This window comes from Grampus griseus, assembly GCF_964374135.1.
Source record: "Grampus griseus genome assembly, chromosome: 3".
Taxonomy (NCBI): domain Eukaryota; kingdom Metazoa; phylum Chordata; class Mammalia; order Artiodactyla; family Delphinidae; genus Grampus; species Grampus griseus.
Window position 1 is genome coordinate 160,479,484 of NC_139019.1, and position 17,196 is coordinate 160,496,679.

General features: G+C 52.3%; 2 protein-coding genes across 3 annotated transcripts in view; both read left to right on the forward strand.

Annotated features, from left to right (window-relative positions):
* Positions 1-3,316, forward strand: part of SLC27A1 (solute carrier family 27 member 1) — a 31,233-nt gene extending 27,917 nt beyond the window's left edge. For both annotated transcript variants that reach the window (XM_082652267.1, XM_082652268.1), the window contains exons 12-13: positions 399-545; positions 1,790-3,316. In XM_082652267.1, the coding sequence (XP_082508393.1) occupies positions 399-545; positions 1,790-1,947 (305 nt within the window). In that variant the 3' untranslated portion in view covers positions 1,948-3,316. The remainder of the gene's footprint in view (positions 1-398; positions 546-1,789) is intronic.
* A 5,886-nt stretch (positions 3,317-9,202) lies between these two features.
* PGLS (6-phosphogluconolactonase) lies at positions 9,203-15,118 on the forward strand. The gene is made up of 5 exons (XM_082651905.1): positions 9,203-9,561; positions 13,095-13,202; positions 13,659-13,760; positions 14,061-14,201; positions 14,762-15,118. Exons 1-5 carry the CDS (start codon positions 9,274-9,276, stop codon positions 14,897-14,899), a joined length of 777 nt encoding a protein of 258 aa, XP_082508031.1. The 5' UTR covers positions 9,203-9,273; the 3' UTR covers positions 14,900-15,118.
* The last annotated feature ends 2,078 nt before the right edge of the window (positions 15,119-17,196 follow it).

The following is a 17,196-nucleotide window of genomic DNA, read 5'->3' on the forward strand; positions in this document are numbered from 1 at the left end:
CTGGGGGCTCTGGGGGTGGTTCTAGGGTCCTGGGAGCAGCCCTGGAGGAGCCCAGCCAGGAGGAGCTTGGAGGTACAGGTACCCTTGTAGGCAGGACCTAAAGCAGTGCACAACCTGGACAACTGCATCCGACAGGGTGGCGGCCTGGGTCTGGAATCTCTCCTCGTGCCTGATGTTGAGCCTCAGTTTCCTCATCCAGAAAATGGGCTCATGAAATCAGCCGTGGCTCAGGGCTGCAGGGAGTGCAGCAGGAACTCCATAAAATGTTTGCTGCTTTGGCGAGCATTATTCCGGGTGGAAGGGACTGGAGGTCAGAAGCCAGGGGCCACTGTTGGAGGGTGGATCTGGTCCCATGGAGGGGCGAAGGGTGGTGGTCTCAGCCAAACCTCTGTCTCCAGGGGTGGAGGGCAAAGCAGGCATGGCGGCCATTGCGGACCCCCACGGCCAGCTGAGCCCCAATGCCCTGTACCAGGAGCTGCAGAAGGTGCTGGCACCCTACGCACGGCCCATCTTCCTGCGCCTCCTGCCCCAGGTGGACACCACAGGTGCGGCCCTGTCTCTTCGTGTATCCATCTGTCTTTTAGTTCCTCAGTCATCTACTTATTTGTCCTAGTTCAGTCCCTGTGCCAGGTCCGACGTAATGGTTCATGGCCAGCCGGCACTGTGGGCCAAGCCCTTTTCTTGTTTTATTTACATACTTCTTTCTGTTTCTCACTCGCACTCCCACTGGGGATCCTGCAGTATTGGGTGCATTTCTTCATATTCAGCATTTTTTCTGATGACTAGGAAATTTGAGCAAATCATCTCACACCTCTGAGGTTTCCTCTGCTGTAAATCACCCTTCGTATCTTTGACCCGTCTTTGTATTGCCTCATCTTTCTTTGTGATTTACGGAAATTTCCCATAATAGTCTAGATGTTAATTCCTTAGTGGTTTCAGACCTTCTACATCTCTTCTGTTTTGGAATCTCTTAACTCTGTCCATGATGCCCTTTATTGAAAAGAAGCCTCTAATTTTGATACAAACTTAAACACCACCGCCACTACCGCCTCTGCTTTTTCAATTTTGTGGTTTGTGCTTTTGGAAGGCAGCTATGCTCACCACTCTGCCACCAATGCACACAGGTTTGTGCTTTTGAAGTTTCATTTGAAAGGAAAAAAAACTTTCCCAACTCTAGAGCACACAGAGGTTCTCCCTCCATTTTTTGCTACCAACCCTAACCCTGTCTTTCACAAAACCCTTCTTTAATAGTCTACCGCAGGGAGTGCAAACTTTTTCTTAAAGTCGCAGATGGTAAATATTTTCAGTTGTGGGCCACAGCCTCTGCAGCAATAATTTAGCTCTGCAGCTGTAGGGCAAAAGCAATAGTAAACAGTGTGTACGTGAATGGGCGTGGCCCACCTCGAATGGTGGGCCGAATCTGGCCCGTGGGGTGGGCCATGGGCCTATAAGTTGCTGACTCCTGACCTACTGTGTGACAGAGCCAGCCCTGTCACCTTCTTGGTCTTGTGGGGGGTCGGCACGTGACCAGGCAGGGGGTACACAGAGTTTCAGGCCATGATGAGGGTGGTCAGGGAGGCCTCCCTGGGGGAGAGGGCATGAAGCTGAGATGCAAAGGCCAGGGGGGAGTCAGGCAGGCAAAATGGGGAAGAATGTTCCTAGCAGAGGCCTCTTCAGAGGCCTGGAGGTGCAGGACAGGATGGCGAGTTGAGGGAGGGGGGATTCCTGGGACCCCCCCTGCCGAGTCCCCATCCCACCCCCACTTCCACCCCCACCCCCATCCCCACAGGCACCTTCAAGATTCAGAAGACGAGGCTGCAGCACGAGGGCTTCGACCCACGCCAGACCTCAGACCGGCTCTTCTTCCTGGACCTGAAGCAGGGCCACTACCTGCCTCTGGATCAGGGTGTCTACACCCGCATCTGTTCGGGCGCCTTCTCCCTCTGACGCTCTTCCTCGGCCCACCAGAGACTTTGCACCAGGCCCAGCAAGCGAGGGGGGCTTGAGCCAGACAGCCCTGCCCTGTCCTGGGGGCAGAGAAACTGGATCCCAGGAGGAGCCTGTATTTCCCGCCTTCACCCTCCTCCTCTCCCCCTCTGGTTGCCCCCCTGCCTGTCCTCCACTCCTGTGTGTGTGTCTGTCTCTGCGCCCTGCTTCTCGGCCTCCCTCCTGTCCCTGACTGCCCTCACCTCTCTCCTCCATCTTTCCTCCCCTGCCCTCTTCCTGCCGAAAGTAGAACAGACGTTTCCTGGGAGCTGGGGTCTGTGCGGAGGCCCAGCTGCCTTGGGGGCCTCCGCGGGTCCTCCCCACTGGGTGGTAAACCCAAGTGGGGCCTCTCCACCTCCCTCTCAGCTGTGCCTTAACAAGGCCCACCCAGCCCAGACCTCCCTAGGCTGCTAGATTCCTGGACGTTGTAGCACTGCATGAGCTCCAGGCAGGCCCTCCACTCTCCTTGCTGAACTGAGGAGCCGGGGGTGTCTGCCTGGCCAGCCCGGGAGCAGGGGGGCCTCGGCCAGGGGTGCAGGTCAACGGGAAATTTCTCCCTGGCCGGACCAATTGCCTTTTGCACTTCCTATCCCTGGTGGGTCTCCCTTGCCTTGCCTGCCCTTCCTGATACCCCAGAAACTTCTGGAACTGACTGTGACCACTTGGATGTTTCCCCTGCCCAGATGTCCCTGTTCAGGCGTCTCCACGGAGCTTCTGCTGGAGGGGCCCTGAAGATGGCTCTGGGGGGCTGCTCGGCCCACTGCTCAGACGCTCACCCTGGCAGAGGCCTCTTGGGGATCCTACCTGGTGTGGCTGCTGGAGGGACACACGGGGGTGGCAGCAGTGGGGTTGGGAGAAGCCTCCAGGCCAGGGGTGGCGTCTGAGATGGCCTCTTGGGCCTCAGGCGTTCCAGCCTATTGAACGTCCCGCTAGCCTTGCTGGTGACAGCTCGGACCCTGGGTTGGTGACATCCTGAGACAACCCTGCCAGGATGGCTCGGACATCCCCATCAGCTTTGTCGATGGCTCAGCCTGGACACCCACCGTTGGGGCCTGCCACCCAAACTGCCCCTCTGTCCCTGCCTCCGGCAGCACCGTCCCGCACCTAGAACAGCAAGGCCAGTAGCAGGTGACCCCATGCTGTTTTGCACGGGCCTTTCTAAGCACTGAGATTTTGTTTCCTAGCTGAATTTAAGAAATAAACCTGCAGAGTGTCTGGTGCCTGATGGGAACTCAGTCACTCACCGTTTGTCCCCACGTGGCCCAGAACCCTGTCAGTTTTAGGCCTCTCACCGCGGAACACACAGTCACCAGACATGAGCAAAACACACTCAGCCTTTACTTACAGCTCCTGTTGCCTCTTCTCCAACCTGCAAGGCTTCAGGGGTCTGGGGATGGGGGGCGGGGGGGGGCACATGGGTTAGCGTTCTTGCCACCTCCCTGCAGCCTCCGGGTCCTCCCATAGCCCCGTGCTGACCTTGGTGGTCCCGGGAGAGGGACAGCCTATCTGCCTTGGGTTCCGGCAGGTGCACAGGATGGCCGGGGACAGAGGGTGTGTCCTGGCATGTCCGGCTGCCCCAGGAAGGGAGCCCCTCTGTGTGTGGGGTCAGCACGTAAGGCCATAGCTCTGGGCGAGAACCACTGAGCCTGCAAGGGTAGCTGCCTGAGATGGGATTTGAACCCAGGACATTGAGCTCCAGAGTTCATACTCTCAGCTCCCACCATCAGCTGTCCCCCCTCCAGAATTATAATGTCTGTCTCGTCTCCATTTCAAGGGACAGAGGAAGAAAGTCTTATGACAACGGAGCATTTGCTAGCAGGGAGCACCCAGGGGGCGACCCTGGGGTTGGATGGGGGGTGGATGAGTCCTTGGCCAGCTCAAGGATGGATGAACCATTGATGTGTGGAGCTGGTCCTTGGCTGCCCACACTGCAAAGAGGGGGATGTAAGGTATAGCCTCTGAGATGCCCAGTGAGGGTGGGAGAAGGATCTGGTGCTGGTGGGGATGGAGCTTCCCTGGTGTGTTGATAAGCAAGTGTATTCTGGGTAACATCCCTTCAGACATCCAACCACCTCCAAAGGTATCATCATGGTCCCCGTTGTACCGATGAGGAAACTGAAGGCACAGGGAGGGGAATGAACTCATTGTCAGGGGCTCTGGTGAGAAAGTGGCCCAGTGGGGACCTTTCTCATTGCAAAGCCTGTGACGCTAGTTGCAGCAGTGTAAGAAGTTCTCTCCAGACCAGCAAGAAAATAATCCTGATGTCTCTTAGGATCAGGGTCTGCGTTTGTTTGCTTTTTAATAGGGGACTTCCCTGGTGGCGTAATGGTTAAGAATCTGCCTACCAATGCAGGCAACACGGGTTCAATCCCTGGTTCGGGAAGATCCCACATGCCGCAGAGCAACTAAGCCCGTGCGCCACAACTACTGAGGCTGCGCTCTAGAGCCCGTGCTCCGCAGCAAGAGACGCCACCACAATGAGAAGCCTGTGCACCGCAATGAAGGGTAGCCACGGCTCGCTGCAACTAGAGAAAGCCCGAGTGCAGCAACGAAGACCCAACGCAGCCAAAAATAAATAAACTTATTAAAAATAATAAAATTAATAGATTTTACTTATTAGGGCAGTTTTAGGTTTACAGGAAAATGAGTGGAAAATACAGAGTTCCCATATACCCTCTCACCTCTGCGCCACTGTTTGCACTATAATTAACATCTGGCATTAGTGGGCTACATTTGTCACACTTGATGAGCTAATGTAGATACATTATTATTAAGCCAAGTCCGCAGTTTACATTAGGGTTCCTTCTGTTATACATTCTGTGGGTTTCAACAATTGCATAAAGACATGCATCTGCTGTTACAGTATCACAAAGAGTAGTTTCTCTTGCCCTAAAATTCCCATGTTCCATCTCTTCATTCCTCCTACCCCAACCCCTGATCTTTTTACTGTCTCCACAGTTTTGCCTTTTCCAGAGTGTCATGGACTTGGAATCACACGATGTGTAACCTTTTCAGACTGGCTTCTCTCAGCAAGATGCATCTGATGTTCCTCTATGCCTTCTCGTGGCTTGATAGCTCTGTATTTTTTATACCAAATGAGAAGCTCTGTGACTTGCCCCCGGGACCCTCGGTAAATCAGGAAGAGAGCTAGGATCCGAAGGTGCTGTGCCCTGAGCCTCTCCTTTTTGGAGGGGCCCTGGAAGGATGTGCACAGAGGGGATGTCTTTATTTGTGATGTGGGAAGAAAAACGCCCCAGCCTGGCATTGGCAAGTACACTGTGAGAGGCAGGGGCTGAGAAGTGCATGAAGGACCAGGAAGGAGCAGCAGCTGCCCGAGAGGGCACATGGAGGAGGAGAGTTGGGGGCCAAGAGCTTCCTGAGGACGGGCGGCTGCAGGCTGAATCCCTGCCCCACACCCCTTGAGGGTCTCCATCACTCTGGGGAAGATTCCAGGCTCTGGCTAGCACTGTCATCCTGCAGGCATTTTTCCTTGTACCACAGATGGTTGTTTCCAGCCTGTGTCTGGCCTCAGTGCCTTTGCTCCTGCTGTCTCATGTGCCTGAATCACTGGTTTATTTTTTAAGTGAGCTATTATTCATATACCATAAAATGCACCCTCTTAAAATGTGCAACTTAGGGCTTCCCTGGTGGCGCAGTGGTTAGGAGTCTGCCTGCCAATGCAGGGGACATAGGTTCGAGTCCTGGTCGGGGAGGATCCCACATGCCGCGGAGCAGCAGAACCCATGCGCCGCAACTACTGAAGCTCGTGCTCCACAACTACTGAAGCCCGCGTGCCTGAAGCCCGTGCTCCACAACAGGAGAAGCCACCGCACTGAGAAGCCCGCGCACCGCAACGAAGAGTAGCCCCCGCTGGCAGCAACTAGAGAAAGCCCACGCACAGCAATGAAGACCTAACGCAGCCAAAAATAAAAATAAGATGAAATAAATTTAAAATATAATTAAAAAAACATTTAAAATGTGCAACTTAGTGGCTTCTAGTATATTCACAAGGTTATACAACTGTCCCCTCTGTCTAGTTCCAGAATATTTTCATCACCCCAAAAGGAGATCTCATGTCCCTTAGAAGTCACTCCCTGTTCCCCTTCCCCAGCCTCTGGCAAGTACTACTTTCTGTCTCTACGGATATGTTTTAGACATTCCATAGAAATGAAATCATATATGTGGCCTTTGGCGTCTCACTTATTTCACTCAATATGTTTTTAAGATTCATCCAAGTTGTAGCTCATTCCTTTTTATGGCCAAACAATATACCATTGTAAAGAGAGACCACATTTTGTTTAACCATTCACCAGGTGATGGACACTGAGTTATTTCCACTTTTTGGCTATCGTGAGTAATGCTGCTGTGACCATTCACACAAATGTTTTTTGTGCGAACATGTCTTGAATTCTCTTGGGTATAAACCTAGGTGTGGAAGTGCTAGGTCACACGGTAACTCTATGTTTAATCTTTTGAGGAACTGCCAGACTGTTTTCCAAAGTGACTGCATCATTTTATAACCCCACCAGCAGCAGTGTGTGAGTTTACAATTTCCCACACCCTAATCAGCACTACTTGTTTCATTATTGTAGTCATTCTAGTAGGTATGAAGTGATATCTCATTGTAGTTTTATTTTAATTAATTAATTAATTAATTTTTTTGCGGTATGCGGGCCTCTCACTGTTGTGGCCTCTCTCGTTGCGGAGCACAAGCTCCGGACGCGCAGGCTCAGTGGCCATGGCTCACGGGCCCAGCCGCTCCGCGGCATGTGGGATCTTCCCACTCAACCACTGCACCATCAGGGAAGCCCCTCATTGTAGTTTTGATTTGCATCTCCCTGAGGGCTAATAAACAGGACATCTTTTCATGTGCTTATTGGCCATTTGTATACCTTCTTTGGAGAAGTGTCTATTCGGACCCTTTGCCCAATTTTTAATTCGGTTGTCTATTTGGAGTTGTAAGAGTTCTTAATATATTCTGTATACTAAACCCTTATAAGATATATGATTTGCAAATTTCTCCCATCCCATGGGTTGTCTTTTCACTCTTTTGGTAGTATCCTTTGAAACACAGAAGGTTTTCATTTTTATGAAGTCCAGTTTATGTATTTGTCTTTTGTTGCTCATGCTTTTGGAATCATTGTCTAACCCAAGGACAGAAAGGTTTTTTGCATTTGTTTTCTTCTAAGAATTTTTTAGTTTTAGCTCTGATATTCAGGTCTTTGACCCATTTAAATTTTTGTATATGGCAGGAGGTATGGATCTGTATTCGTTTTCTACTGCTGCTGTAACAAATCACCACAAATTTACTGGCTTAAAATAACGCCAATTATAGCTTTGAAGGTGAGAAGTCAGAAATGGATCTTACTTGACTAAAATCAAGGTTTGGCAGGGCTGCATTCCTTCTGGAGCTTCTGAGAGAATCCATTTCCTTGCCTTGTGCAGCACTTAGATACCGCCAATATTCCTTGGCTCGTGGCCTCTTCCTCCATCTTCAAAGCCAGCAACAGTGGGTTGAGTCTTTTTCATGCTGTCAATTCTCTGGTCCTCCTTCTTTTATTTTTAGTGACCTCTGTGAGTACATTATGCTCATCCAGGTAATCTCTTTTAAGGACAGCTGATTAGCAACCTAATTCCATCTGCAACCTTAATTCCCCCCTGCCAAGTAACCTAACATATTCACAGGTTTCGGGAATTACAGTGTGGACACCTTAGCAGGGGGACCATCATTCTGCCTACTACAAGGTTCAACTTCATTCCTTTTTTAAAAAAAAATATATTTTTTTTCTTTTTTGCCTGCACCATGCAGCATGTGGGATCTTAGTTCCCCGACCAGGGATCGAACCCATGCCCCCACGTTGGGAGCAGGGTCTTAACCACTGGACCGCCAGGGAAGTCCCTCAACTTCATTTCTTTTGCATATGACTGTCTAACTGTCACACCATTTGTTGAAAAGACTATTCTTTTCCCATTGAATGGTTCTGGCACCCTTGTTGAAGATCCACTGACCAAAGACATACAGTTTGTTGTTGCTGTTTTCCATCTCAGTTCTATTCTATTGATATATATGTCTATCCTTATGTCAATACCACACTGTTTGGTCACTGTAGCTTGCAGTAAGTTTGAAATCAAGAAGTGTGAGTCCTCCAACTTAGTTCTTTTTCCAGATTGGTTGGCTATTCGGGGTCCTTGCAATTCCATGTGAATTTTGGGGTCAGCTTGTCAATATCTACAAAAAAGGCTCTCAGAATTTTGATAGGGATCGCATTGTATCTATAGACTAATTGGCTGAGTGTTGCTATCTTAACAATATGAAATCTTCCAACCCATGAACATTGGATGTTTTTCCATTGACTTAGATCATCTTTCAACTTTTTTCAGCTAAGTTTTATAGTTTTCAGTGTACAAGTCTTGCACCTCTTTTGCTAAACTTATTAAGCATTTTATTCTTGTTGATGCTACTGTAAATGGAATTGTTTTCTTGCTACTTCTTTTAAAGATGCACTACCTATGCAAATCTCATTGCACTTACTACACTCTCCTAAACTCTCTGCTTCTGAGACGTGGTCCAGCTGCCTTGACCCACCAGGCCTCCTGCCCCTTCCAGTCCTCCCTGCCCATGTTATTTCCTGAATATTCTATCTTATCAGCCAAGGCCCATTTGCCTCAGTCTGGTAGCTTCTCCAGGCAAGAGCCAAGGGTGGAGGCCTCTCTGAGTCCTCAGAGAGACACAGAGGTCTCCAGCGAGAATATGCAGGAGAAATTCAACAAGTGTATTTTCAGCCCCTACACTGTGCCATAATTCAGGGGGCTTTGGAGGATTCGGTGAACATAACAAATATCCCTGTCCTCATCAAGTCTATATTTTAATTAAAGAGAGAAACGACAAATACCAGCAAGACAAACATAAGTTCAGGAATGCAAAGTCCACCAAAATGCGCCCTCCTCCAGGAAATCGCCTCCCTCCACCCGACCCCAGGTCCCCCTCTTCCCGAGCCTGGAAGCTTTGAGCTCCCTCCTTTGGCCCCGCCCTGATACCGGGAGGTTGAGCGCAACTGCACCTGCTCCGCCTGCCGCAGCCCAGGAAAGAGTTCGATGAGCGCGCAAAGAATCAATGAGCGCCGCCGGACCGGCTGCCCCACCCCGCCGGGATTTCACTCGTGGGACTGCGCATGTGCTACAAGCAGCCGCCCAAAGGCACCGAGCGGGGTGTACCAGGACCAGGCTTCGCGCAGGCGCACTGGCGGCTGCCGGGAGGGCTTCCGCCTCCCTGCTGCCGCCGTCGCCATGGCCGCGCCGGCCCCCGGCCTCATCTCGGTCTTCTCGAGCTCGCAAGAGCTGGGCGCGTCGCTGGCACAACTCGTGGCGCAGCAGGCAGCGTGCTGCCTGGCGGGGGCCCGCGCCCGCTTCACGCTTGGCCTGTCAGGCGGCAGCCTCGTCTCGATGTTGGCCCGCGAGCTGCCCACCGCCGCTGCCCCCGCCGGGCCCGCCAGCCTCGCGCGCTGGACGCTGGGCTTCTGCGACGAGCGGCTCGTGCCCTTCGAGCACGCCGAGAGCACGTACGGCCTTTACCGGGTGAGAGCTACGGGGGCCGCCGGGGGTCACGTCGAGAGGGCCGCACCCATTGCCTGAACCCGGCTACGGGGGCCACCGGGGGTCACTTCGAGAAGGCCGCGCCCACCGCCTGAACCAGGCTACGGGGGTATTGCAGGGTCACACCGTGCCCTCTGCCTCTATCTGGACTGGATCCGGGAATGGTCTGCTGGATGCCCTGACGTCCCATCTGGGCTGCACCTCCACTGCCACCCGGGTGGAAAGTGGGGACCTTGAAGCCTCTCGATGCTTTATCCGGTAGCCAGGTAGAGGGAATGGCATGGGCAAAGGCGTGGAGGTGAAACAGAGTGGTTCATTCCAGGGACCTAGAGAAGGTCAGGCGCCGCAGGCTCGTAGCGTGCAAAGGCAGTTAGGGAAGAGCCAGCTAGGAGGGATCTGGTGTGGAACCTGGGCCTCAGATTCCCCATCTGTAACCTGGACGAGTTCTCGGTGGTCTCCACACAGCTTGTGGCGCTGATGACTCCGTGACTGGTTAACTTTGGCCTGGGGCCCCAGACTCCTATAGAATCAGGGGACCCCCTGCCCGCCATTTTACAAGCAGGAAAACTGAGGCTTGGAGGATCTTTGGTCTGAGCTGGGTGCCTACGCCTCCCCCCCAGCCCCCCGCGTCTCAGTCAACTCTTCTTGCCATGGATGGAGGAGGAAAACCCACCCAGGGAAGTGTGGGAGGTGCAGGTTTGGCCAGAAGCCTCAGGTCGCTCAGGTCCTGGATGTGTTAAGTTCTCTTCACAAAGAAGCTTGAGGTGATGGGTTTTTGTTTGTTTTGTTTGTTTTGGTAATAAGCAGGAAGGTTTACTGATTACCAAGCGCTTTATCCATCATCTCATGAAACCCCACAATAGCCTATGAGGCGGGGGCTGTTAGTACCTCCATTTCATAGATGGAGAAACTGAGGCCAGGAGAGTCACCTGGTAACCAGTGAGGGAGCCGGGGTATGAACCTGCCTGGCCCAGCCCCCCAGATAGCACCTGGGACCCATAGCAGGGACAGGGGCCACCCTTAAGTCTGCTTTCCTGTGTGTCTTCCCCCAGAGCCTAATTTAAAAGTGGGCTCTTGTTTCTTTTTAGTGACTTTGAAAGACTTTTAATTAGAAAAGCCATACTTCCTCAAGTAACAGAATTCTAACAGAACCGTCAAAGAGAAAGTTGCACGGATGTTCAATGCGTGTCCATGTATCCAGCACTAGGGACAGGTCCCTCGCAGGGCTCATTGTGGGGCAAGGGGTACCAACACACAGGGCAATAAATAAGGGAAATCCACCCGGAGCCATAACGCAATGCAGTTTGGACAAAAGATAATAGTGTAAGATGAAAGAAAGTGCCAGGGAAGAGGGGGGAGCATCTTTCAGCCAGGATGGTGGGCACTGGGGGGCTCTGAGGAGGTGACGTTTGGGCTGTGACCAGAAGGTGTGAGGAGCCCGCCAGTGGGGAGCTGGGGCAGAGGGTAGAGTAGAGGCAAAAGCTGTGCGGTGGGAACAAACGTGGGGCGAGGATTTGCTTCTGCCAGTTTCCCCGTGAGGGGAATCATATTAGTTCCCTGGGCCTGCCGTAACAAAGTACCACCAAATGGGTAGCTTAAAACAACAGGCGCTGATTCACAGTTCTAGAGGCCAGAAGTCCAAAATCAAGGTGTTTTCAGCAGAGCTATGCTCCCTCCAAAGGCTCTAGGGCAGGAGGCTTCCTTGCCTCTTGCAGTTTCTGGTGGCTCCAGGCGTTTCTTGACTTGTGGCTGCATCACTCCAACCCCTACCTCTGTTTCTACATCATCTTCTCTGATTTTCTCTTTGTGTCCTCCTCTTACAAGGACAGCAGTCATTGGATTTAGGGCCCATCCTAATGCACTGACTTCATCTTAACTAATGACAACTGCAAAGACCCTCTTTCTAAATAACTGAGGTTCTGGGTAGACATGAATTTGGGGGGCCACTAAGCGACCTGGTACAGGGGTGCAGAGGTATTCCTCTCCTTGAGGATGGACCCCGGCCACCTTGGGGCTCTCTAAGCATGAATGGCTCACCCTGTTCTATGGGCCTTCTGCTGTCCAGGCTGGGAGGATTAGCTGGGGCCACGTTCCCGGGGATGGTTCCTCAGCACCTACAAAGTGTTTAGAGAGAGCCCACCCGATCAACCAGCAGTTCCACTTCCAGGAACCTGCCCAACCGATGCCCAGCCTTGGGCTCCCTGGAAGCCCAAACTGAGGAGGAGGGAATGGCTCTGACCCTGTGGGGGAGGGCAGCTAAGGAGGGGACTCAGGTGACAGAAATGGGGCACCCGTACTCCATCCGGCTTTGCTCAGTACAATCCCCAAGGGTGTGTATAGATGGGGACCTTGGACAAAGCAGGTCTTTCCAACGATGGATCTGATCGTGCCCCTCCCCAGCTCACACACCCTCCTTGGCTCCCCATTACCCTCAACACAGAGCCCACACTCAGGCCAACATTCAGGGGGGTCAGCGCCATAAGATCTGGCGGGTTTGCCCCATGTCCCTGCCGCCTTCCCCCACTGCTCCAAAAACTGTATTGTTTACCTGCTTTTACTCTGTGGTCAGCTCAGCATTGCCTTGGCTGAGCTAGTCCCTGCCTAAAAGGAGGCACCGAGGTGGGGGTTGCCAGGGCAGATCCAAGGCCCTGGGGCTCATCTCCATGGGCGAGGGCTAGAGCCCTCTGCCTTGCGGGAGGCCTGATTCCAGGTGCTTCTGCATTAAACCCACGCATACTAGGTTGGGGTGCCTGCTATGTGCTGGGCACGCTCACCCCGTAGTGGCAGCCCAGAAGACAAATCAGTGCTTTTCACAATTATATGTCATGCCACCAGGCAGCACTGCGGGGGAGGTGCAGGCAGGGGTGGCTGCTCAGACGAGGCAGCTTGAGGGATGTGTAAGTTTCCCAGGCAGGGTCAGCATCTGGTGTACCCACTGAGGCAGGAAGGTCAGCAGGGCCTCCTGGAGGGCAGAGAGGAGCTAGGTTTTATCCTGAAGGCCAAAGGACCCTGGGGGTTTGTTTGTTTGTTTACTTTGATTGGAGTATAATTGCTTTACAGTGTTGTGTTAGTTTCCGCTGCACAGCAAAGTGAATCAGCTATAAGTACACATATATCCCCTCTTTTTTAGATTTCCTTCCCGTTTAGGTCACCACAGAGCACTGAGTTCCCTATGCTATACAGGAGGTTCTCATTAGTTATCTATTTTATACATAGTAGCGTGTATGTGTCAATCCCAATCTCCCAGTTCATCCCACACCCCCCTTTCCCCACCCTGGGGGTTTAGAAACAGGGCTGTCGCATGGCCAAACAGGTGCAGGCTGGAGCCAGGAGGCCCCCAAGCACCATGGACTTGAAAGACCCCTGGCGGAATGCCACTGGGATCCTCACTCACGGGAAGTGGATAATGACAGTCATGTCCTCACCTGGAGGATCCAGGTAGTCATAGGTGCAGGTCCCATGCCACCACTAACTGTGTGTTTCTGTTGGTGACACTGTGCCTCCGTCTGCTGCAGACCCACCTGCTCTCCAGGCTGCCGATCCCCGACAGCCAGGTGATCACCGTTAACCCCGAGCTGCCCGTGGAGGAGGCAGCTGAGGACTATGCCAAGAAGCTGAGACAGGTGAGTCCCTCGGAGTAGCTGCAGCAAGACCTCATCCATCCGATGGCCTCTCCCAGAGTGCCGGAGCCGCCCTGCTGGGGGCACTGTGTGCTCAGCACTGGCAGAAATCTCCCTGGGGGCAGTCAGCAGACCCAGCCTCACCCTGCAGAGCCCCCTTTGAGGATCCCCCCTCTGAGAGGCCACAGCCCTGCCCTGGGGGACCCCAAAGGTGGCCTGGTCTCTGACACCCTGGTAGTGGGCCTGGGTCTTCAAATCGTGGGGACAGTTGTATACCCACACTGTCAGCCAGGTGGACAGTGAAATGTGGAACCTTGTAGATTAGAGTTCCTTTTTTTGCAGGTGAGGCTGAGCATTTCTCACTGGGTTACAGCGACCTGTTTTTCTGACAACTGTTTCTTTGTGTCCTCTGCGCCCTTCCCTCACAACTTCTTGGGACTGTCTTCTTTCCTCACCCAGGCATTCCAAGGGGACTCCATCCCGGTTTTCGACCTGCTGATTCTGGGTGTGGGTCCCGATGGCCACACCTGCTCACTCTTCCCAGACCACCCCCTCCTGCAGGTGAGCACACCCACGAAGGCCCTGCTCATGTCTGAGCCCCAGCCTCTGCCATCTGGGGCTTCCAGAGCGCTGGAAGGTGCCTACAGCGTGGTGTGAGTCAGCCTCTGCCAACAGGCATGCCCGCTGGGCTTGACCCTTCTGAGCCTCAGTTCACCCCCCTTAAAACAGGAGCCTTAAATCAAGTACCACAGGATTAGTGGGCGGGATGGAACGGTGGATGGACAGTGCTTGGCATGTGTGAGTACTCAAGAGGTCAAGTGACATTGTCCTCCTGTCTCTACCTTGGGCCTCCCTCCCCAGGAGAAGGAGAAGATTGTGGCCCCCATCAGCGACTCCCCGAAGCCACCTCCACAGCGCGTGACCCTCACACTTCCCGTGCTGAATGCAGCTCGAACTATCATCTTTGTGGCAACTGGAGAAGGCAAGGCAGCTGTTCTGAAGGTAACAGCTGAGGGCCCCCTTCCCAAGAAGGTTGTAGGCATAGAATATGGCCCTAGACACTACTGTGCTGAAAGCACCAGATCCCAGGATATTTCAATAATTCTTGGGTTGAAGGGGAGATGAAAACTGCAAATACAGGCTAGTTAGGAGTTAACAATTATGAAATGAAATGGATGCGATGAGGCCAAAACTGCTCAGAGGTAAATTCGTAGCACTTAATGCATATACATATATATTTAATTGTTAAATAAAAAACAATTGAAATAAAGAAATCAAGCACTTTAGAAAGCTGCTTTTGCCCTGTAACAGCAGAGCTGAGTAGTTGCAACAGAGATGGGGTGTGATCTGCAGAGCTGAAATAGTGACTCTCTGGTCTTTGTAGAAGAGGTGTGCTGACCCCCATATTAAACAGTCACATGATAAAAAGGAAGAGACCCCATCCCTCCTGATTGCTTGAAGCTAGGACATCCGGGATGGGCGATATCACCTCTTGAGGGTAGGAGAGGTCCAAGGGTGCTGGGGTGTGGGCAGGGCCCCACGCTCCTGCCCTCTCCACACAGCGCATTTTGGAGGACAAGGAGGAAAACCCGCTCCCCGCCGCCCTGGTCCAGCCCCGCACTGGGAAACTTTGCTGGTTCCTGGACGAGGCAGCAGCCCGACTCCTGACCGTGCCCTTCGAGAAGCATTCCACTTTGTAACTGGTGCCGAGATGCTACAGCTGGGACCACGCACAGCCCGAGTGGGCCGGGATCTTCCCAGTCTGGGCCCCGCTGCCAGCCCACTCCAGGCTTCATTTTAGAAAAGCCGAGTGGTGCCACTGGAAGCCGATAGGGTCTGGCCACCAGCCCTGCCCAGGGGCTCAGCCCATGGGCCGTGGCTCTGGGTGACTCAGTTATTAAAAGGAACATCTCTTTGAAGTCTCCGCTGTCTCGTGGTCCTTGGTGGGCAGTGGGACTGTTGGTCCCCGGGTGGAGGGCCTGACCTGCAGCCCTCATCCCAGCACGTGGAGGGCAGGGAAGGGCCCCCTGGATGAGTGTCCTGGGGCTGCCATAGTGGAGTACCACAAACCAGGTGGCTTCGAACAACTGAAATTTATTGTCTCACAGTTCATGAGGCCAGGAGTCTAAAATCAAGGTGTCAGGAAGGTTACATCCTTCTGGAGGCTCTGCAGGAGAATCTATCCCAGGTCTCTCTCCTGGTAGCTGCAGGCAATTCTTGGCCTTCCTTAGCTTGTAGACACATCACTGATCTCTGCCTCTGTTGTCACATGGTCTTCTCTTTGTGTGTTTCTCTGTGTCCTGTCCTCCTTTTTTTTTTTTTGTCTGTTCTTTTGTTTGTTTTCTTGGCCATGCCACTCGACTTGCAGGATCTCAGTTCCCAGAGCAGGGATTGAACCCGGGCCACGGCAGTGGAAGCCCAGAATCCTAACCATCAGGCCACCAGGGAGCTCCCTCTTGTCCTCTTCTTTTTTTTTTATAGATAAGATTTTTAAAAATATTTACTTTATTTATTATCATTTATCTTTGGCTGCATTAGGTCTTCGTTGCTGCGCATGGGCTTTCTCTAGTTGTGGCAAGCGAGGCCTACTCTTTGTTGGGGTGCGTGGGCTTCTCATTGCAGTGGCTTCTCTTTTTGCGGAGCATGGGCTGTAGGCGTGCAGGCTTCAGTAGTTGTGGTGCGCAGGCTCAGTAGTTGTGGCTTGCGGGCTTAGTTACTCTGCGGCATGTGGGATCTTCCTGGACCAGGGCTCGAACCCGTGTCCCCCTGCATTGGCAGGCGGATTCTTAACCACTGCGCCACGAGGGAAGCCCTCCCTCCTGTCGTCTTCTAATAAGGACACCTGTCATTGGATATAGGACCACCCTAAATCCAGGCTGAGCTCATCTCAAGATCCTTAACTCATTTTGTCTGTAAAGATGTCTATTCCAAATAAGATCACATTCTGAGGTTCCAGGGGTTAGGATGTGGACATATTCTTTTTTTTAAACTGTGTTAAAATACACATAAAATTTACCATCTTAACCATTTTTAAGTATACAGTTCAGTGGTATTAAATACATTTACAATTTTAAGCAGCCATTACCATCATCCGTCCCCATAACTCTTTTCATCTTGTAAATCTGAAACTCTGTACTTATTAAACACTAACTCCCCATGCTCCCCTCTCCCCGGCCCTGGCAACCACCGTACTATTTTCTGTCTCTATGATTTTCACTACTATTAAGTGCCTCGTGTAATTGGGATCATACAGTATTTGCCTTTTTGTGACGGGCTTATTTCACTCTGCATAATGTCCTCCAGGTTCATCCATGTTGTAGTGTGTGTGAACTTCCTTCCTCTTTAAGATATGATGTACCACAGTTTACTTATCCACTCACCGGTCAGTGGACAGTTGGGTTTTTTCTGTGTTTTAGCTATTGTAAATAATGCTGCTGTGAACACGGGTGGATGAATCTCTCTTCGAGAGCCTACTTTCAGTTCTTTTGGATATACGTCCAGAAGTAGAATTGCTGGGTCATAGCGCATATGGTAGTTCTATTTTTAATTTTCGGAGGAGCCTCCGTACTGTTTTCCACAGCAGTTGTATCATTTTACATTCCCATCAACAGTGCCCAAGGGTTCCAATTCCTCCTTATCCTCGCTAACACTTGTTTTCTGTTTTTCGTTTGTTTTTTTTTTGTTTTTTGTGGAACGTGGGCCTCTCACTGTTGCGGTCTCTCCTGTTGCGGAGCACAGGCTCTGGACGCGCGGGCTCAGCGGCCATGGCTCACGGGCCCAGCCGCTCCACGGCATGTGGGATCTTCCCGGACCGGGGCACGAACCCGTGTCCCCTGCATCGGCAGGCGGACTCTCAACCACTGCGCCACCAGGGAAGCCCCTGTTTTCTGTTTTTTTGATAGTGACCTGTGGACATATCCTTTTGGGGGACACAGTTCAATCCCCTGCCCACTCACTCGGCCGAGCTCCCGTTGCACACCCAGGGCCAGTCGTGACC